We start from the raw sequence: 21935 nt of genomic DNA on the forward strand, positions 1-21935 counted from the left end.
TGATCAGATTTGCATTTTGGAAAAATCACTTTGGCAGGGGTGTGAATGATGGACCAGAAAGGTGTGATGGTGGAGACTTGGAAGCCAATTAGGAGGCAGTTGTCCAGGTGAGAAATAATGCCCGGAACAAGAGCAAATGGCATTAAGAATGGAGGAGAGCAAGATGAATTCAAGAGACCCTCGGGAGGTAAGATGAAAAGATGGGGAGGAGGGAACCTGTTGAGATCTGTATCCAAAGGTACCCGACCCCTTGGCCTCATTCCACTGTTCCACCGGAGTTGGTGACAGTGTGTGGGAGACAGGGGTGGATGGAAGTGCATTAACCAAGATACAGACTAGAGAAGGAAGCATCAGTTCTTAGGACAGGGGTCAGTTTGTAGTGTGGGAAAGAGGAGGTAGAGAATGGGTAGTGAATTTCACCTAGCTTTTGTTGAGTATGAGATGTCTGTGTTCGCCATGAGAACAGCAGAAAGGAGGCAAATATAAGGCTCTAGAGCACAGGGTAGAGGGAGGGCTGGCGATGGAGACTTGTGCATCTTCAGGGTAATTGCGAAATCAGGGGAATGGCTGAAATACAGAAGGCTCGCCAAAGATCTCTACGTAGTTAATAACTAGCAAAATGTCACTTCTTTGGCCTTCACTTTTATTATGTAAAAGTACTCAGATCAGGCCGAATACAATTTTACTCTCTTTATCCAATGCCGTAGGCTATTGTCGAAGCCACGGCCTGCCATTTCATACCCTTTGCAGTAGGTGGCGCTGACTCCTGGCAGGGAGAAGGCGGCAGCACATGCTGGGCTCGGGGGCGATGGGCTGGTGCGCGGACCTGGCGACGCTCTAGCCCCGAGCCGCGTATTCGCGGCGTATTCGTGGTCGGGTCCTCCCTGGGGACAGGGTGAAGGCCGAGAACCTCTGGCCTCAGGAAGCGCATGCGCAACGGGTTCTCCCAAACATGGAGTCCTGTAGCCCAGGTCTTACCTGAATCAGGTAAGAGGCGGGCGGGGAAGGAGTGATCTCCCCATGCACCCTCGCAGCCCGCTTCAGGAGTGGGACTAGCGCTCCTTGGTGGGTGTGGCTTGTGTGCGTGGGCCACACCAGTCCTGGGGGGCAGGTAAGTGCGCGTGGCCCAGGAGGCGTGAGGCTGTGCTGGCGAGGGGAGGGCTCCCGGGGCGCGTGGGTCCCGCACTAGGTGCGCCGCCGCAGGCCCACAAGAGGACCACGTGGGCGAGAGCCTCGGTCGTCGTCTCCCAGCACCTCCGGGTCGTAGAGAACACAAAAGTCACACAGCCCTCGCCGAGGTTTGACCCGCGCTTAGTCATTAATTAGCTGGCTCCACCCGCCCTCCTGGGCGATTTCTTGGGAGGCTGCGCCTTCCCACTTGGGGGACAGCCAGCCTTGGAGGTAGGGAAGGTCGCAGGCACACGGGTGTGACCGAGTGGTAGAGGGCGCGGCCGTTCGGGGTCGGAGCTGCAGGTGCAGATCCAGGCGCTGGGGTCACCAGGGCGGAGAGCGGCAGTGGTGGCGCGGCTGGAGGCCTGGTTCGGGGAGGGGGACAGCCGGTGAGGTGAGGAGAGCAATCGAGGAAAACGGAAGCACCTGCTCCTGGTTGACTCATTCTGACTGGAGGCATAATCTAAGGTGGGAAAGTAGTAACAGAAAAAAAAAAAAAAAAAAAAAAAAAAAAAAAAAAAGGCGAGAAAGACCGACTGTGCTTGTGCTGAAGCCCTTGCCTCCCCAGGCAGCTAGGAAATTGCTTGCCTGAAAGAAAGTAGCTATTTTCCTTAGGGGACTGTGGTGAGGGACAAATGAGATAATATCTGTGAAAGGGTAAAGAGCTATAAAAATGCAAGATTCTATTACTTAATTAGAATCCTTCAGCCTGTTTATCTGTTTGAGTGGATAAAATGTCCTCTAGGTGCGGGATAGTGGGGTAGGAGTATCTGGTGAAGCAGTACCAGCTGTGGGATAATGGGATGTGTGGAGTAATGCAGAGGGTGTGTGAAGATAGTTTGGGGTGCCCGCTGTCACCTGGAGAAACAACCATCTGTCACTTAGGGTCATCTTATTTGGGTAAGAGATTATTCAGTTCCACTGCTTCCCTCGTCTACCACTCATCTTTTGAGCTTTTTACAGCCAAAGACTTTTACTCAAAAATGGGCCTGAAGAGGAAGACACCAGTTGCTTCAGGGATATATTGGTTAATTTGTTTTTGTTTTGTTTTGTTTTTGAGATGAAGTCTCGCTTTGTCGCCCAGGCTGGAGTGCAGTGGCGCCATCTCATCTCACTGCAACCTCCACCTCCGGGGCTCAAGCCATTCTCCTGCCTCAGCCTCCCAAGTAGCTGGGACTACAGGCACACACCACCACACGTGGCTAATTTTTGTATTTTTGGTAGAGATGGGGTTTCACCATGTTGGCCAGGCTGGTCTCAAACTCCTGATCTGAAGTGATCCGCCTGCTTCAGCCTCTCAAAGTGCTGGGATTACAGGCGTGAGCCACTGCTCCCGGCCATATTGGTTAATTTGGTTGAGAGCGAGGTTGATGTGATTTTATTGATGATAATGTCTTCAATTTGTTTTGCCCTCAGTATGAAGCAGCATGTCATACCAAGGGTTCTGGGCTGAGGGACATAACTAGGGAAGACTGAGTTGTGGATTTGTCCCTTCAGTAGAGGATCACCTTGGCCAAGTTCCAGTTCATCTTGGAGCCTTACTTTACCTCGGATGGGAAAAGACCTTGCAAATCATTCATTCAGTCTTATATGCAGAGCTTGCATACCTGCCACAGGGTTACCCAGCCGCCAGTGGACAGGGAATTTGTCCTGTCCCCAAATGGCTGAGCCACCCAATCCCTCTAGACAGCCCCTACTGTTGGAAAATTCTTTATGTTGAATCGACATCTGTTTCTCTACAATTTGCACTCATTGGAGCCATACAGAATAAAATGTCTAATGCTGCTTCCACAAATATTTGAGGACCACTAACACATTTCCTTCTTCTACTTACTCCACAAGGCTTCTTTTCTTCAAACTAAATATGCCCAGCGATTTCAAACAGGGAGGCAGTGTGGAGTAGTGGAAAGAAGGCCAGCTTTGGAGCCAGGCACATCTGCGTTCAGTTCCCAGCCCCTTCACATCCTAACACGCAGCATACCGAGCTGCCGTATCTTTCTCTGAAATCTGTGAGTGAAAATACTTGTCTAGTCAGGCTACTGTGAGGATCAGGGCTATGTTGGGTGAAGATCCATGCTCATGGTAGGAGCTTAAAATACAAGAGCTGTTACACCTTCAATTTGCAATTCATTTAGTTGATCTTCTCTGAACACATTCCTATTCGTCTCTGTGTTTCAATATCTATCTGCTCTGTAGAACAGAATAAAATGCTTTCTGTGAATTCTAACTAGCAGAATAGAGTAAGATTAGCTTATTTTTGGTACTTCCCCTCAGTCTACAGTCACAGTAGCCTTTTTTAGGGTCCTGTCCTACTGATTCGGTAAGTTTCTCAACCAAAACCCCTTCGTTAACATGTGCTCCTCTGTTCAACCAAGTTTCTCCCATTATGAAGTGTTTTTAGTTGATTTGAATCTACAATGATGGCTCTTGAAAGTGGCAGTCCCAGTTGTGTCTTGTTGTCTCCATAAATATCCTGCACTTGTCACATTATGGTTCTCAAACTGGGGTTAGAAAAATACGGTTATTGAATCTGTGGTACCGTCCCTGCAGATCCCATACCACTGTTGTGAATCAGCAAGATAATAAATGCAGAGCTTTCTACATGAATTTTTGCACAAATCTGAGGTCTTATTGTGAGGCGGAACTGTGTTAGACTTGGAATGTGACAAGAATGTGTGATAAGCCACTGGCTGAGGGAAGACTACTGCATGAGATCCTGCACGGCTCAGGATAACATCAGCCTGGAGGAACTGAAAGGGTGCAACTTCGAGCAAGCCAGAGCAGGCTTTGGATTTATGTGTGGCTGTGTGTTTTCTCAGGGCTCTGAGTGTTTTATACCTTGGGTCAAATTCTCCCCCTGTGGAGGAAGCTCCTTTCTGGAAGTAAATCAGGCACATTTAGAAGATTCGTTAACTCTTTGGCTCCTGGGGGATTGTGGCCAGCATTTCTCTCAGACTTCCGACAGCAAATTCCTGGTTGGGCCAAGCTGATATCTTTGAGCTGACTTCTGTACTCAGGGTTCTTCCAAACAGAAATATGCTTTCTAAGATCTGGGTTCCATGCCCATCTCAACCTCAATCCCTCCTTCAAGGAAGTTTTTCCTAATTACTCGGCCAGACATCAATAATGTCTGAAGGGAGGATTTCTCCCGAGTGTCAGACTTGGAATTCCTGTTGTCTTGGGGAGCTCTCCCTGGGGCTCCCCGCTTCCCCCAGGGCCTTTAAACTGTTTCTCCTCCAGGCTGCCCACTTGAGCCATGTGGGTAGACATGTTCCATGGCCTTCAGAATAAGATCCTTTGTGGGGCACTCAGTCCATAAACAGAAAATTGCCGTCATCTTGGATGCTGGTGTTTCTGGCCTGGTGAGAATGAAAGTGTGGAATTGTTTGTAGGACTCAAAGGTTCCATTAACAATAAGTATGAAAAATATATAACGCAAAGGCTTTTGTTATTGTTATTATTAAAATAGAAAAGCCTTTACCTTGTTGGAAGAACCGATTTAGATTTTAAAGAGTAATTCAGTCTTTAAAAGGTAGTGATAGTTAAAATAGGTAATCTTTGACTTGTAAAGAGACTAATTTAAATTTTGTTAAGTAACCAATTAAGGCCATAAAGAGTTTAAATCCATCTGTGGCTTCTCATTTTCTCTAGAACAAATTCCTAATTCCCTACGATGAAATTCTCTTGCTAGCCTAATTTTTTTCCTGTTGGTGCCCCGGCTCAAAGGACTTCCCGTTTTCCGCAAACGCGCGGCCCTGAGCCTCCAGTGCTTTGCGAAAGCCGTCCCCTCCGGCTGGAATGTTCTTTGTCTCTCTGGTAAATGTCTATTCATCATTCAAGACCACCCTTCCCCCCTCCCCTTAATTACTTCCTCCCCTGTGCGCCCTCAAATTCTTGTACTTATTCAAGCAGTATTTATTAGGGGCCAGCACTGTGGCGGGCTCTGGGGATACAAAAGGCGAATAATACTTGGGCTCGGCCTCTGAGGGCCTTACATGTTAGGGAGGAGTGGGTCAACTGCCACAAACGTCACTAGAAAATTACAAGGAAAATTTTAAAAAGTGGCAGTTCTTGTCTGTCTGCCCCTCCAGATGGCCGGTATCTTGCTCTCGGGCCGGGGCTATTTCTCATTTATTTCGCACCCCGGGTTCTTAGTGCGCTTTAGGTGCTAAATCAGCAATTGTTTCATGAGTGCGTTTACTGGGGGCAACCAGACCCCTGCAGAAGTGTACCTGTGTTGTGCCACAGGTTCTGATGACAGGCTCATAGGCGGTAGTTTCCGTGGGTCGCCCTCGGTCACGGGTTGGACGCCCTGCGGGCCAGCGCCGAACCTTTCGGGGTGCAGAGTTGCAGAGTCGCGGAGGGCCTGGGCCGTGCGCGACCGAAGGGAGGCCTGCAGCGCCCCCTCTGGATGCAGCGGGCACCGGCCGGCCGCCCCGCTCACCAGCTTGCGCCCCGCGTGCATTCACCAGTATTTCAGTTTACGGTCAGAAAATGAACACAGACACTTCGTGATACTCTACACTTTTCAAAGGCGTAAGGGATGCCTTTTAAAGGATTATGGATTAGAAAAATTCCTCCTTCTTTCTTGTGCCACCATGCCCTTGCACTGTGATTCTATATTACGTAAATAAAGGGGGCTTTGCTCTCCTAATTGTGCCCACTGTTCTGTGCAGCGCGGACTGGCGCATGCAGGGAGCGGGGCTGCGAGGGCGCTGCTGTGGCCGGGAGTCTGGCATGCCGACCACGTCGCGCTGCTGTAAAGGAAACCTGCCCAGCGCGGCGGCGGTGGCTGGAGTGGCAGAAACCGGACTTTGTGCAACTTTGGCCATAGTGGCCATACCATGAATCTGTTTACTAGCTTGTTGGTGGGTCCAGCAGAGCTTGTCGCTCCCTAGCCGCTTGCTCGTGCCCTTGATGGTTACTGGTAGTTAGGAACTTAGGGCGCGTAGGGCCCTCGTGGCTTGCCACCTCTCACGATTCAGTACGAGGGACGGGAGCAAGCGCCACGGCCGGCACCCCCGAGCACTGCTGCCCCTTAGGTCGAGCGGCCATCCTCCTGTGGGGCTTGTGGGCGGCCAGTGGGGTTTGTGGGTGGTCTAAGGAAAGTGTTGGGGCTCTCAGGGGTCTGCTGTTTTTGCCCGTGGCCTTAACTCGTCAGGGGAGGGTTTCTGCAGCAGAATCTCGGGCTCAGGGTTGGGGGTTCACGAGGGAGCAGCGGGATCTTGGGGAGGGGGCTCGACACCCCTGAAGGTGCTCCCTAAAGGAGCCACTGTTAGAGGGGCACCCCATCTCTGTGGCCGTGGCGGTGGCAGAGTGGCTGGGAGGGGCTCTGCGGCGAGCGGGGGAGCAGGCGGTAGGGGTTCTGCGGCGATGGGCGGGCTAGGGGCGGGGCGCGGGTGGGCTCTAAAAGTCGGTGCCCACTCGCTCCGCGCTGCCGCGGCAACCAGCACACCCCGGCACCTCCTCTGCGGCAGCTGCGCCTCGCAAGCGCAGTGCCGCAGCGCACGCCGGAGTGGCTGTAGCTGCCGGGCGCGGCGCCGCCCTGCGCTGCTGTGGGCTGCGGGCTGCGCCCCTGCTGCCGGCTGGCCCTGCACGGCTGCGGGCTCCGCGGCGTCCAGTGCTCTGCAACGCTGCGGCGGGCGGCATGGGATAACGCGGCCATGGTGCGCCGAGATCGCCTCCGCAGGTGGGTGTGCGGCGGGAACGAGGGGGTGTGGCTGGCCGCCCTGGGACTAGGGCTCGGGCGAGTGGCGGACTGCGTGCCCGTGCTCGAGCCGGGGCTGCCTTCGGGCGAAAACTCTACCGACAGGCGGCACGCATTCCGCACCCGCTCTGCCTACTTGAGGAGGGGTTGTCACTCCTGCACGCAATGGAATGTTCAGAGCGCGGGAGCTCATTGGGTTAGGATTTCTAGACCCCGGGATTGCCTTGGTGAGATTTAGGATTTCTGGACCCCAGCGTTATCCTGATATGACTTGGGATCCATAATGACCCTAGTCTCACCCTGATACGGATTGGGATTTTTAGATCCTGGCATCACCCTGGCGCGATTTAGGATTTTGATACTCAGTCATTGTTGCAGCATGATTTAGGATTTCTAAACCCCAGCATCGCCCTGATTTGATTTAGGATATTTGGACTCCGGCTTCCCTCTGGTGCGATTCAGGATTCTTAGACTCCGCCTTTGCCGTGGCGCGATTTAGGATTTATAGATCCTGGCAAAGCCCTGGTGCGATGTAGGATTTTTAGACCCCGCCATTACCGTGGCGCGATTTAGGATTTCTAGACCCCCAAAGAACCCTGGTGCGATGTAGGATTTTTAGACCCCGCCATTGCCGTGGTGCGACCTAAAGGATAGACCCCAGCACCGTCCTGGTGCGATTTAGGGTTTTTAGAACCCCGGTATCTCCGTGGCGCACCTTAGAATTTCAAAAACAAGATAATCGCAGTGCCGAGATCGCTGCAGTGCAGCTTAGGATTTCAAGACCCAGGTACCACGGTGGCGGGAGTCACCGCAGAGTGACTAGAACTCGCAGTACCCGCCAGCTGCCTTAAGTAGTTTTCAGATTTCAGTAACAAGCGCGAGTGAGAACGGCGATGTGACCAAACGGTCATGTTGCGCAGCGATTGTTCGCCTTAGTTTCGCGGGTTTATAAAAGCGGTTCATTCATTTTGCGGCGACGCCATCAGGTGGGCAGCAGGTTGGGTGGTATTATTATTGGAGTGTGTTTTTCTGTTTACAAGATGAAGAAATCAAGGCCCAGAAATTTCTGGAAAGTTTGTTACTGGAGTTTGCTTATTTTCTCTGCTCATGGCTCATCAAATAATTGGGATTTTGGCCAAAAAATGTTTGCTTAACCCATTTCACCTACTGACTGCTAGGCTGCTTCACTTCTAAAAATCCTAAAAGGTCATGGGGGCATTTTTACTGAGGTAATGAGACAAGAAACGGCTCCCTGAGAGGTTGCCGCTTTTCTTTCTTGGAGTAAGAGGAGGAAGGTGTGGAGGGGGGTGTCCAGGAGTGGAGTATGTTGGTCGATCGCCTCGATTTTTAACCCCCACTCTCCCTAAGCACCAGCTGGGAAGCCTCCCCATTTGCCGCTCTGGCCGCCCCTCCCGGGGCTCTCTGCTGAGTCACTGCGGAGATTCAGCTGCTGGAACCCCGTGGATGAGCGCGATGAGAAGCACTGGGGGAAAGGAGTAATGAAATCCTCACATGAAAATGTGTGCATTGAAGTAAAGATCATCAAAACTTAATGCTTTTTGTCATCTGACCTTTCAAGGAGGTATTTGGGATATAGCCTGCTATTGTTGTGGGGTGAAAACTGTGATATAACTATCATGTTCTGGCACTTTTTTGGAACCATTTCTAGTATTACCTTGAGAAGTAGGACCAAATGGTTCTATCCGTCTTACGGACAGGTACTTTGGAGAAAAAAGGAAATGACTGCCCTAATAATGCCTAAAAAATAGGCTGGGGAGCTGAGATTCTTTAAGAAACATGGTTATTTTACCACTGTAAAACCACAGGTTTGTTTTTAGAGTTTAGCTATTTCTATCTCTAAAACTATCGGGGATTTGGGGGGGGGGAAAGTATCTTGTAAGTTGAGGAAGTTAGTGAACGTGTAGATTACAGGTAATAGGGAAGAATGTGTGTACAAACAGAAAGCCATTTCCCCCAGGGCTTTAGCAATTAATTTATTTGAGCTCTATGACAACTCTAATTTTAGTTTTGGAGGGTATTATTTCCATTCTGGCTGTTTTGAGAGAACTTCCATTCTACTGACAATTCTTAATCTGTTGACCATCAGAAGTCATAGACTTGAAACAGAACTGTTTATAATTCCTGTTTGGCACTCCTTGTCAATGTGGATAAACTGACTTGTGCCTTTGAAGTCCTGGGCATGGGAGAGTTGGGTGTACCAACCAGTGCTCTTTTTCCAAAGACAAAATCAATTCTCACATGCTGGGTATGAGTTATGCCTTATCTGGGGGTGGGGGAGCGTCTTAGGAAATTAAATGGAAACTTCAAGAGTCTGCTAAGAAAAGCAGAAATATAATCTACTGCCCTGACCTCTCAAGAGATTAGATATTCAGGGTCATAACAAAGCTGCTTATGTTGGAATACCCAGCGCAGCTATCTTACTTTCAGACTGTTTACCCTGAGCAGTTTCTCAGCCTAAACCCAGAAAGGAGTACTAAATGGGGCTTCATTTAGGCAGGAGGGCTGATAAGCATGCATTAAAACTCAGGAGCAACTCTCTGCTTGAGGACATGTGATAAGTTACTACACACACTCTTTTAAGACATGAGATATAGCACATACATATATTTTGAACATTTTACTGGTGGGGGCTAGTGGGTAGATGGTAGAGCTTTTGGAGTAAATAAGAAGTTATTTTTTTCCTGGGAAACCTTGATAAAAGTCAACGAAAGAGTGTCCAGCATTTAAGTCATCTCCCCTTTATTTATATAAAGTCCTCTTCAGCAGGTATTGGGAAGACCACAAGGGTAGGGGCTAAGGGGTTAAAAAGTTGGGGAGCAGAGGCAGAAGATTATATGTTGAAATAATGTATTTTTTTTTCCTTAAAATTAGAATGATGAACAAATATGCCGAGTGCTATGGCAGACAGAGGTTCGATTATAGTCTTGGTCAGCTTTGTGCCTATGTGAAGGGCAACGTAATCATTGCTGGTTAACAGCAGTCTCCCACGCCATCTTACCAGGTTTTGGTTTGTAGATGAGTGTACAATGTTACCTGACTGCTTACAGTGGGTCTCTGCTTTTCCTATAGGATGAGGGAGTGGTGGGTCCAGGTGGGGCTGTTGGCCGTGCCCCTGCTTGCTGCGTACCTGCACATCCCACCCCCTCAGCTCTCCCCTGCCCTTCACTCATGGAAGTCTTCAGGCAAGTTTTTCACTTACAAGGGACTGCGTATCTTCTACCAAGGTAAGAAGTGGACTATTGGAACACCTGCGTGTATCGGTCATGTAAGTCCCAGATGAGGTATTTATTTTGTGTCTACTGGCCTCTTGTTGCTCCTTAATGACGGAGGAGAGTCTCTCTCTCTTTCTGTGTAGTGAGGTTGCAGAGAAGCGCAGAAAACTGCTGGGAGAATGGGGGTTGGGACTGAGATTCCAACCTGCAGACCTTACCTTTTAGTATAAGTTTTCTTTGTAGCTTGATATGTATTCTGATGTTATTTTTTTTTTTTAAATTGGGCAACCTTAGTGTCAGGTAATATATAAAATATTAATAGATATAACCACCATTGGTTCTCTCCTCACCATCCCTGATTTCATTTTATCGTTTTCTGTAGATTATTTGTAGTGTAACTGTGATTTGTCTTAATACTATTATATAAATTAATTTGCTAGTGATGATTATTATTATGACCACTACTTATCAAGTAATTACCATATGCCAGGCACTGAGTTATGTTTTCAGCCTTCATTGTTTTATCTTTATAACAGCATTTGGAGATTGGTGCCATTAACCTCATTTTATAGGTGAAGAACCTGAGAAACAGATTGGAAATGATTTATTTTGAGCGGGGGTCAAGAGCAATAACGAAAAATGTTTGTCATAAACCGTTTTTCATTATTGCTCCTGACCTCCTCTCATTTGCTATATTCAATTAAGTAAGTATACAATTTTCATTATGTTGGCTTGGGTTATTTCCAGTTTTACTGTTTTAGAAAACTAATGTTGAAGGAAAAGCTTCATGTCTGTAGTTTATTTTTTCCTTACATTTTCAAACTATACTACTTGCATAAACGGAATGATTTTATTTGCACAGATTCTCAAGAAAAAAACTCTTAGGCTAAAGTATATACAATTTTCAACTGCTTCTAAATTATTTTTGAAAACCTTATTACCAAAGTTTCATGTCACTGGCAGTATATGAATATACCAGTTTTAATCCAATACTATTAGCAAGGTTAATATTGTCTAAATGTTTACCTAATTTAGACGGACGCTGAATGCTTCCGTATTGTCATATGCATTTAAAAAGTTCATGTTTATGTTGATTAAGCCCTTTTTGTAGTTGACAGGATTTTGTAATAGTTTTATTAGGTTTTTGATGTAGATTGGGTCTCCTGCTGAATGAAAAGTGCTGAGCAAATAGTATAAGCTAAAGGTGTTCTTTGGGAATAGTTGCTATCTCTTAGAGAATTTCTGTGAGGCCATTCATGATAAAGTACTAATAATTTGTAGTTTTTGTGTTGTGATCATATGCTTTTAACTGTGAAAATTTACTTTTCACTGTGAAAAAATCTGCATATTACAAAACAAAAGGAGAAATGGGGATATGCTTTTTAAAAAACACCTAGGTTGAATAAACAGGTGCCTTCAAGTATTTTCACATAGCATGATTTTTACAGTGTTTTAATATACAGATCAAAAGGAGAAAAGGCCTGTTCTCACCTAACGCAGTAAGCTTACATTTTAAAAAGAATTGTGTCATTTTAATGTCAATTTGGTCACAATTTCTTGTCTTTTGTATCAGATTACTTACATTTTAACATCTTCGAGGTTATTTTTGTAGGGATTTGGCCTGATTAATTGTACTTTCCTTCTTCCTAGACTCTGTGGGTGTGGTTGGAAGTCCAGAGATAGTTGTGCTTTTACATGGTTTTCCAACATCCAGCTACGATTGGTACAAGGTAATGAAGTCAGACTTCTAGGTCCTACTATGTCTTAAAAAGCCTTGGCCAGGCGCAGTGGCTCAAATCCTAGCACTTTGGGAGGCTGAGGTGGGAGGATGACCTGAGGTCAGGAGTTTGAGACCAGCCAGGCCAACATGGCGAAACCCCATCTCTACTAAAAATATAAAAATTAGCCAGGCATGGCTAAATATAAAAATATAAAAATAAGCCTGTAATCTCAGCTACTCCAGAGGCTGAGGCAGGAGAATCGCTTGAACCCGGGAGGCAGAGGTTGCAGTGAGCCGAGATCGCACCACTGCACTACAGCCTGGGTGACAGAGTGAGACTCTGTCTCAAAAAAAAATTTTTTTTAAAATAAAAACTAAAATAACCTTTTATTTATTTAAAAAAATAAAAAATTTTTAAAATTAAAATTAAAATTATAAAAATTTAAAATTTTTAAAATTAAAATTAAAATTATAAAAATTTAAAATTTTTATTAAAGTAATGAAAATTAAAATAAAAGGATTTTGTTGTCAGCACTAGAAGGCTCTTGCACATTTGAATTGCTTCTAAAAAATATTAAATGTTGAACTGTTTCTTATATACTGAAAGGGAATGATAAACTCCTTGGCACTCTGGAAGGAATCACTGCCAAGTTATCCTCCCTCAACAGGGATTAATTAGCAGGAAGAAGGCATTCTCCAAGAGGATCATCTGTGGGGCCTGTGGTGGTTTCATGGGGTTTTCTCTTTATGGAAGTCTATCAAGCCAAGAGAGGGCTGAAGCTCCTGTGCTACTGCAGGTCTGGTGAAAGGGAGGGGCAAGAGCAGAAAGCCCAAATCATCCTTTCTTTCTTGTAGATTTGGGAAGGTCTGACCTTGAGGTTTCATCGGGTGATTGCCCTTGATTTCTTAGGCTTTGGCTTCAGTGACAAACCGGTAAGCGGCACCTATCTGGGGCTGGTGATGGGGTGTCGGGACGGACACAGACTGTGAGGGTTAGGCTGGCAGAGAGCTGTCCTCATGACTTCATCCTGTGTATGTGGGCTTTCCTTTCCTCAGAGACCACATCACTATTCCATATTTGAGCAGGCCAGCATCGTGGAAGCACTTTTGCGGCATCTGGGGCTCCAGAACCGCAGGATCAACCTTCTTTCTCATGACTATGGAGATACGGTTGCTCAGGAGCTTCTTTACAGGTCAGTGGAGCTTCAAACTTCAGCTTATAATGCTAGGGGAGCACATCGTTTCTGGACTCTTTGCATCCTTTTTCTCTCTTGGGAGTTGTCTTCAGAGGTGCACTGGTTTAAGTCTGCTCAGCTACATGTGTGTTTCCTCATCTCCCTTCTAGGTACAAGCAGAATCGATCTGGTCGGCTTACCATAAAGAGTCTCTGTCTGTCAAATGGAGGTAAATGTCTTGGCGGTAGGTAGAAAGTGGGTGTAGTCTAGAAGGGCCATCGTTAGATACCACAGTGGCACCTAAATGGTAATCTGACAATATTGCGAGTAGACATAATTAAACTATGAGATCTCTACCTCTTCTGTGCCATCAACTCCTTTGGTGGCCTGACAGGATTTATGGACCCTTTCTCAGAATGTTTTTAAATAAACAAACAGCATTACAAAGGATAGTAACTTTACTTACACAGTCAGTAAAAAGCTGCATTATAGTCATATGTGCTTTTTCAATGCATTAGATAGCAGGATCTAGTGGAGGACCTAGGAACAGCTGTATCAGAAGGAGTGGGGAGGGTAAAGGCTGTCTGCCGTATCTGTGACAACTGCAATAGGTTATGAGAGTATAGGATTGAAGGTAGAGAAAAAAGCCACAAGTGTTTCTAATCCTACTATGATGTTAGTGTAGAAAATCCTTACTTAATGTCATCAATGGGTTCTTGGAAACTGTGACTTTAAATAAAATGTTATAATGGAACCAATTTTTTTTCTCATCAGTGTTTTAAAGAAAGGATGTTATTCAAGGACCTGCTGTACCTCATTTTGCTTAAAGCTGAAGTTTCCAAGAACCTATCCTGATGTTAAGTGAGGACTTAACTGTATGAGTTTCCCCAACTCCTAACTGGCACTGCCAAGTTTCAGTTAGAAAATACCAAACCCCTGATTAGACCTTCTGGGCAGCCAGCTTGCAAGTCCATGAATACCCAAATGTCTCCTGAATGCCTTAAGAGCAGACTGGGAGAGAAATCTGTCTCTCCCTTTATCACTTATGCTCATGGCTTTCTTCCACTGACTCTGAAGAGAAATGGAAAAGAAAAACTCTAGGTTTTTTAAAGGACCTATACTTATTTAAAAACTTCTCGTTTTATTCTTGCAGCCCAAATCATTAACCCTTGTGTTCTGAGTGATGGCGGAAATGCTAAGGGGAGTCAGAGCCTGGTTATCAGCATTTTGGATGACCATATATTTTCTCCCCGTTTCACAATCTTTAAGATGGGAAAAGTAATTCCAGTGGGATTTATTGTGACCAGTTAAACATATAATTCCTGGATGTAATTAGATGACAGTATTAAATTTTTATTTGTAATTCTGTTTTGGTAGTAAAGGCTGCAGAGGTTGATGGTGAATAGGGTGGGTAGTTTCTGATAATGGGCTTGCCTTTGACCTTAATGTAGGTAGGCTGGGTGAGGTGGCTTGCACCTGTAATCCCAGCACTTTGGGAGACTGAGGCAAGAGGATTGCTTGAGCTTGAGACCAGTGAGACCCCGTCTCTATTAAAAAAAAAAAAAAAAAAAAAAATTAAAGCTATAGGTAAATGACTAAGATAAGTCTCTTCTCCTACAGGTATCTTTCCTGAGACTCACCGTCCACTCCTTCTCCAAAAGGTTGGCTACTTCACTGACAGACTTTAGTTTGAGGATTTGCACTGACGTAGATAATGCTGGGACCTTTAAGGGCCATAGCTCCTGTGATCGGCAGTAGCTCAATACTCTTCCTTGGGAATTTATCTTAATGAAGTTAGTTTTTCCCTTCGTAGGCAACTAAAGCAGAGGCAGTGGCCCCTACATAAACACAAAACCCATCCTAAGAATAAGAGATCAACAAATATTTGCAGAAATAACAGCTATGGAAAGATCTGTGTCACAAGCTTGATGTTTGAACAAATTAGGATCCTACTCTAAACTTGAATATATCAGAGTTAAAGTTTTAGGGATTTAGGGAATTGTAGCAAAGTAATCTTAGATGGAATTAGAAATAGATTTGTCTTCCTTGAGAGAAGAATGTGGGTAGACAAAACAAAATGCCAAGTATCAAACCATTCAGTAGCAGGAGATTTGGCTAAAGATTTAGTTCCTGCCGAGCACAGTGGCTCACACCTGTAATCCCAGCACTTTGGGAGGCCGAGGCAGGTGGATCACGAGGTCAGGAGATTGAGACCATCCTGGCTAACATGGTGAAACCCCATCTCTACTAAAAATACAAAAAATTTGCCGGGCGCCTGTAGTACCAGCTACTCAGGAGGCTGAGGTAGGAGAATGGCGTGAACCCGGGAGGCGGAGCTTGCAGTGAGCCAAGATCAGGCCACTGCACGCCAGCCTGGGCAACAGAGTGAGGCTCCGTCTCCAAAAAAAAAAAAAAAAAAAAAAAAAGATTTAGTTCCTAATATAAAACCCTTTGCCCAGGTGAAGGTCTTCCTCTGGATTCTTGAGCTTTACTTCCACTTATTCCCCTCCAGCTACTCAAAGACGGAGGTGTGCTGTCACCCATCCTCACACGACTGATGAACTTCTTCGTGTTCTCTCGAGGGTAAGTGTCACTGTCAAATATTGACTGTGGCCTAGGAACAATGTTGTGAAAAGTTGCTGCCATTACAATTCTGGGCCAAATCCTAGGGCTTGATATTTTAAAGCAAACGTGTTGGCCGCTTGCCAGGGAAGTAGAAGGAATTCATAAATCACCTATGGGTCGGACTGATGGCCGGGACTGCATGGCCTCTGAGGTTCCAGCCATATTGAACATTCTGAGTTCTCCTCACACTTATCTTCCTGCGTTTTGGACTCTTTCAGTCTCACCCCAGTCTTTGGGCCGTATACTCGGCCCTCTGAGAGTGAGCTGTGGGACATGTGGGCAGGGATCCGCAACAATGACGGGAACTTAGTCATTGACAGGTAAGAAATTACCCTTTGCTTTGGTTTCCAGATAAGCGTTTTTGTGGAGAGTGGGGATTGCTTGTTCTTTTCCTTGCTGGCTTATTCCCTATCACAGGAAGGCTGATGACCTATGGGGCAAACCAAAAAGTCACGGTCTATATGAAGAAAGAAATAGAAAATAGAATGAAACTGGACTCTTTGTTAGTATTAAATGCTTCAAAGTATTGAATCATGGTTGTGAAAGTAGCCTAGTGCCTCCCTCAAGGTATAAGGCTCTTCCTTTTGCCTATCTTTCTGCAGCAACAGGGAGTGAGAGGGCAGACTTACCTTCTCTGTCTTGTACAAAGAATTCCCATGCCTTGGTTCAAACGAGAAGGTAGACCCAAACCAGCTTTCACAGGGGACCCAGAGGTGGTGATAGCTGTAACTACTTGGGATAAGGCTCTGTCTTCTAGCCACCTGGGTCAGTGTAGCTTCCAGTGTTTTTACTGGTGGCTTTGCTGGGAATTGTGTGTTAGAGGCAGCCAATCCTCCCACCCTCTCCTAACCCCCACAGGATCCCTGAACATTTCATTTTAGTATTAAAAAACTGAAGAACAATTAAGAGTGACTTTCAAAATTATCTTATATTTTCCTTTCCAAAAAGTAAATACTGTTCCTAAGATGAGATATTTGAGGGTTCACAAAAATAACTGTCCTAGAGTTGCCAGGCAGAATGAGTAGAATACATGAGTTCTAAAATGTGGCAGTAGTGTCTTATGCTGGAGAAAGAGGAATTCTCTCCATTTTATCCGTGGTCAGATGAAGCTTTGTGCACATCAACATCTACACTTAGAATTTTGAAGTAGATGTTGGCTGGGCGCAGTGGTTCACACCTGTAATTTGAGCACTTTGGGAGGCCAAGGTGGTCGGATCACCTGAGGTCAGGAGTTTGAGAACAGCCTGGCCAACATGATGAAACCCTGCCTCTACTAAAAATACAAAAATTAGCCAGGTGTGGTGGCGCACGTCTGTAATTCTAGCTACTCAGGAGACTGAGGCACAAGAATTGCTTGAGCCCAGGAAGCAGAGGTTGCAGTGAGCTGAGATCATGCCACTGCACTTCAGCCTGGGCAACAGAGTGAGACTCCATCTCAAAAAAAAAAAAGTAGATGTCAACACAGATGATCATGTGTTTCAATCCTCTTATTTTAAAAATGAGGAGTCTAGCCAGGTTCTTTGGCACATGTTTGTACTCCCAGCTACTTGGGAGGCTGAGGTGGGAGGATCTCTTGAGGCCAGGAGTTATAGCTGTAGTGAGCTATGATTGCACCTGTGAATAACCACTGCACTCCAGCCTGGGTAACATAGGGAGACCTTGTCTTTTAAAAAACAAACAGGCCAACAAATGAGGAAACCAAGTTGAAAGATCTGTGTTATATATTTGAGTCAGAGAGGTAGGTAGTGGTGAAGCCAAAATTGGAACCTTAGACCTGGGCTTTTTAGTTGCATAAAATCCAAACCAACTATCAGCCTTCCTAGATCTCATTCCCTGCTTAATAAATACACGAAACCACTAATTCTTATATTGATAGTAGGCATAATCACTACTAGAGCTACATGGTGGTTAACTCTAGAGGTTAACAGAAATGGACACATTAAGTGGGATATTTCCAGGAATGCTAAACTGCTTCTGGATTAAGAAATTGTATCTTGTATTCCTTGTGGCTCTTGTCATGCCCTTGAATCCCTGTAACAGTAAAGGTTTCTTGTTCTGCTCATGCTGACTTACCCGTCCTACAGTCTCTTACAGTACATCAATCAGCGGAAGAAGTTCAGGAGGCGCTGGGTGGGAGCTCTTGCCTCTGTAACTATCCCCAGTGAGTATTTTTATATGATTGATAGGAAGCTGAAGGACTATAGGGTTAAAATAATTGCAACTCCTTTATACAATTAGGGTTACCAGATTTAGCAAATAAAAATGTTAAGATACCCAGTTAAATTTGAATTTTAGATAAACAACAAATGCTTTTTTACTATTTAAGTATGTGTTGTACAATATTTAGGACCTACTTACACCAAAAAGAAATCATTTTTCATCTGAAATTCAAATTTATCTGGGTATCCTTTATTTTACTGGCAACTGTACTCATGACATCTGGAACAGTGATGTTTGTGTGTAGAGTGAAGTATATAAAAAACAGACATTACCATAAAGGTAGTTGGTATTACTGATTTCTGTGGTGTGCATTGTCAGTGACTGCCACATTACATGCTGAATTGCTCAGACAGAAGGCTGTTTGGATTACTAATCAAGAGGCTATAGGTGGTTTGTACTTACTTGTCTTTTCATTCTTACAGATTTCAAAAGAAAATTACAGTGTTTCACACATAGTGATTAGTGCTCAGGAAATGATCTGTTGATTTCAAATGTCAAAAGTCTATTATAACTGAAGAGAGACTTAAAGAATGATAGTATCCTGGACTTAGAGAATGTTGAAAGATGGGCATATTCCATTTGGTCTAGAGTGCAGGAAAGCTGGATGAGGGACCAACTGGTTGTCTATAGGAGGAGATGTATCCAATGAATGAACTGGTGCAATCCTAGCCGCTCTTTAGAGGTTACCTAATAAAACAAGCTAGGTTTTCTATCACACAAAAAAAATATTTACAGAAAATACTTTCTTGGGCTGGCTGAGGAGGCTCACGTCTGTAATCCTAGCTCTTTGGGAGGCTGAGGCGGGAGGACTGCTTGAGCCCAGGAGTTTGGCACCCCTCTGGGCAACACAGTGCGAAAAATTTTTCTCTACAGATAAATTTAAAAGTTAGCCAAGTGTGGTGGTGCACACCTGTATAAAGTCTCAGCTACTGAGGACACTGAGGTGGGAGGATCACTTGGGCCAATGAGTTTGAGGTTACAGTGAGCTATGACTGCACCACTGCACTCCAGCCTGAGCAACAGAGAGAGACCTTGCTTATTATAATAAAAAAAGGGAGAAGAAAACATTTCTTTTTGGAGAGGAGTTAATTTTAGGGTGGGAGTAAAACAGATGTGAGAGCTGTTAAGTATTTCATTCCTTTTCTCTTTCCTAGTTCATTTTATCTATGGGCCATTGGATCCTGTAAATCCCTATCCAGAGTTTTTGGAGCTGTACAGGTGAGTCTCCCCGAGAGAGGTCTATGTTTTGTTAGTATCTCATCCTGACAGTGGTAAACAGAATTACCTGTTGAGGGCTATTGGCTCTAGCCATTGTCTCTAACCTCACTGGCTGTTCATCCAGGAAACAATAAAAGGATTGAGTTGAGGAATCTTATTCTAACATAATTGTAATATCAAGAAATTCAGTTATACATTCTCTTGATTTATACATAGTCTGTTTTCACTGTCATGACTGCTACATATTCCTTGGTGTACAAAAAGCTCTCATGTGAGTCAAAGGTTTAAAGTGGATATATCCTACAAAGTGTTTGTTTTAGTCCGATTGTAAAGCCAATTCATTGACTTAGGCTGAGCGGATGGCAATGAGAGACTGAGAAGAGCTCATTGTGGAAAAGTGCCTTCTCATTGGTTGCTATTCTCTCTAGGTACTTACTTGGAAGGTATCAGAATATGAAATATTGATTGATTATGTCACATAAGAATGTTCCATACCTTCCTGTGGCCTACTGGATACAAGCTAGTAGTAAACAGCTTGCATATAATTTTAAATAAAATACTCTCTCTCATCTCCTGGGATTAAGGGAAGATCCTTGGTTATCTCTGCTTGGGCAGTGAGTTGCTGTGTGATCCACTTGTTTGATGCTTCATCCTTCTCTAAGGAGCTGAAAGTCATCTTGCTTTGACAATTGTTGCAAAAGTGTTATATTTTCAAGTTGTTGTTTGTTGGATTATGAACATTTAAAAACTAGTTTGTATAAATGGAATTGGCAAGTTTACCTGCCTAAGATACAATTTCAGAGTAGAAGGTGAATAAGCTCTTTGGTGGCTCCTTCCAGTGTGGTGTGTCCACAGGGTCATTTACTGGGGTTTCCCACTGGCTTACATCCCTCCTCCTCCAGCCTCAAGTTCACCTGCGTGCTGTTCTCTTCCACTAGGAAAACGCTGCCGCGGTCCACAGTGTCGATTCTGGATGACCACATTAGCCACTATCCACAGCTAGAGGATCCCATGGGCTTCTTGAATGCATATATGGGCTTCATCAACTCCTTCTGAGCTGGAAAGAGTAGCTTCCCTGTATTACCTCCCCTACTCCCTTATCTGTTGTATATTCCACTTAGGAAGAAATGCCCAAGAGAGGTCCTGGCCATCAAACATTATTCTCTCACAAAGTCCACTACTCAAATTGGTGAACAGTGTATAGGAAGAAGCCAGCAGGAGCTCTGACTAAGGTTGACATAATAGTCCACCTCCCATTACTCTGACATCTGATCAAATGTATCTTGGCTTTGTTTTTGTGTTATTAGGAAATTCTGATAGGCATTACTATTCACTGATGCAGAAAGACGTTCTTTTGCATAAAATACTTTTTAACACTTTGGATTTCTCTGAAATATTTAGAAGTGCTCATTTCTGGCCCAGCCCCAACAGGAATTCTGTAGTAAGGAGGAGGCGAAGGGGGCCTCCGTCCCTTTCCTTGAATGACTTTATGGGCACATGCCTTTTAAAAGTTCTTTAAGCAACACAGAGCTGAGTCCTCTTTGTCATAACTTTGGATTTAGTTTCATCAGCTGTTTTTAGTTATAAACATTTTGTTAAAATAGATATTGGTTTAAATAATATAGTATTCTAGGTATTTAAGACTATGATTTACCTATACATTACATATATTTTATAAAGACACTAAACCAGCATACCCTTACTCTGCCAGAGTAGTGAAGCTAATTAAACATGTTTGACTTCTGAATAAATTGAACTAAATCCAAACTACTTCCTAAAATCACAGGACATTAAGGACCAATAGCATCTGTGCCAGATATTGACTGTTATTAGCTGGGAAGACCAATTCTAACAGCAAATAACTGTCTGGGACTCCTCATACCTCAGTGCTTAGAAGCATGTTTCTCTTGAGCTACTATAGAGGGGAAGGGATTGTTGTGTAGTCCAAGTCACCATGCTGAATGTACACTGATTCCTTTATGATGACTGCTTAACTCCCCATTGCCTGTCCCAGAGAGGCTTTCCAATGTAGCTCAGTAATTCCTATATTTTACAGACAGGAAAGTTCCAGAAACTTTAAGAACAAACTCTGAAAGACCTATGAGCAAATGGTGCTGAATACTTTTTTTTTAAGCCACATTTCATTGTCTTAGTCAAAGCAGGATTAAGTGATTATTTAAAATTCATTTTTTAAAATTAGCAACTTCAAGTATAACAACTTTGAAACTGGAATAAGTGTTTATTTTCTATTAATAAAAATGAATTGTGACAAAAGTGGACTCTGGCTTCCCCTCCCCCTCACCCCCACCCCTCTGGGATAAAAATTTTCCAGCATTGCCAGGAGCTTTCAGGTACACATTAAATTAAAGAATAAAATGAAGTTAAGCAGCTGGAGTATAGGATAGTATTTGATTTTCAAGATCACCTGAAGCTGCACTATCGTACCAAAGCTGACCAAGTATAATAAAAAGAAAAAAAAAAACAACCCATGCACAAAGATAGACACCTGCTTGATCTGCTGGCTCAGGGCCAAATGTTTAATTTGCTTCTCCAAAGTCATTCATCTTCAAAAGTGTGATTCTGGGAAACTGATGCCACTAGCCTAAAAGCCCACCGACCGCGAAGTGTACATCAGTTTCCTCTTGTCCAGTAAGCCTTTATCCAACAGAAGCTAAGATAACATCTACAGGTGTTCTCTCTTTGCTTCTGACAGTCACCTGCATGGTTACTCCATCGGCTAAGGCCAGCCTGGACCTCACCAATAAATCATAGCCACCTCTGAATATACCTGAGAGAAAAAAGTGAGGAAAACTATATTAAGAACCCAAAACAAGCACTGGATAATGAAATTTATCATGCTCTCCCTG

At 44.6% G+C, this 21935-nt stretch overlaps 3 protein-coding genes across 5 annotated transcripts in view; 1 reads left to right on the forward strand and 2 right to left on the reverse strand.

Annotated features, from left to right (window-relative positions):
* Nucleotides 1–755: 755 nt before the first annotated feature.
* On the forward strand, nucleotides 756–21342 carry MEST. 2 transcript variants are annotated; one of them, XM_023207846.1, is made up of 12 exons: nucleotides 756–987; nucleotides 9968–10122; nucleotides 11761–11840; nucleotides 12686–12763; nucleotides 12887–13023; nucleotides 13176–13234; nucleotides 14626–14666; nucleotides 15518–15588; nucleotides 15849–15950; nucleotides 17715–17791; nucleotides 19005–19068; nucleotides 20007–21342. In XM_023207846.1, the coding sequence occupies exons 2-12, from the start codon at nucleotides 9969–9971 to the stop codon at nucleotides 20122–20124; spliced, it is 981 nt and encodes a 326-aa protein (XP_023063614.1). In that variant the 5' UTR covers nucleotides 756–987; nucleotide 9968; the 3' UTR covers nucleotides 20125–21342. The 2 variants fall into 2 exon arrangements, with proteins under 2 accessions (XP_023063614.1, XP_023063612.1); XM_023207844.2 differs by lacking the exon at nucleotides 756–987 and adding an exon at nucleotides 6596–6859.
* Nucleotides 1615–5724, reverse strand: LOC111539856. The gene is made up of 2 exons (XM_023207849.2): nucleotides 5403–5724; nucleotides 1615–4529 (listed from the first exon to the last, which is right to left on the reverse strand). Exons 1-2 carry the CDS (start codon nucleotides 5633–5635, stop codon nucleotides 4391–4393), a joined length of 372 nt encoding a protein of 123 aa, XP_023063617.1. The 5' UTR covers nucleotides 5636–5724; the 3' UTR covers nucleotides 1615–4390.
* Nucleotides 20370–21935, reverse strand: part of COPG2 (COPI coat complex subunit gamma 2) — a 151458-nt gene continuing 149892 nt past the window's right edge. Inside the window, exon 24 of one of the 2 annotated variants that reach the window (XM_023207842.1) lies at nucleotides 20370–21856. In XM_023207842.1, the coding sequence (XP_023063610.1) occupies nucleotides 21726–21856 (131 nt within the window). In that variant the 3' untranslated portion in view covers nucleotides 20370–21725. The remainder of the gene's footprint in view (nucleotides 21857–21935) is intronic. The other variant, XM_023207843.1, reaches the window with a different exon arrangement.

The sequence above is a fragment of the Piliocolobus tephrosceles genome, chromosome 8 (genome assembly GCF_002776525.5).
Source record: "Piliocolobus tephrosceles isolate RC106 chromosome 8, ASM277652v3, whole genome shotgun sequence".
NCBI classification, from domain to species: Eukaryota; Metazoa; Chordata; class Mammalia; order Primates; family Cercopithecidae; genus Piliocolobus; species Piliocolobus tephrosceles.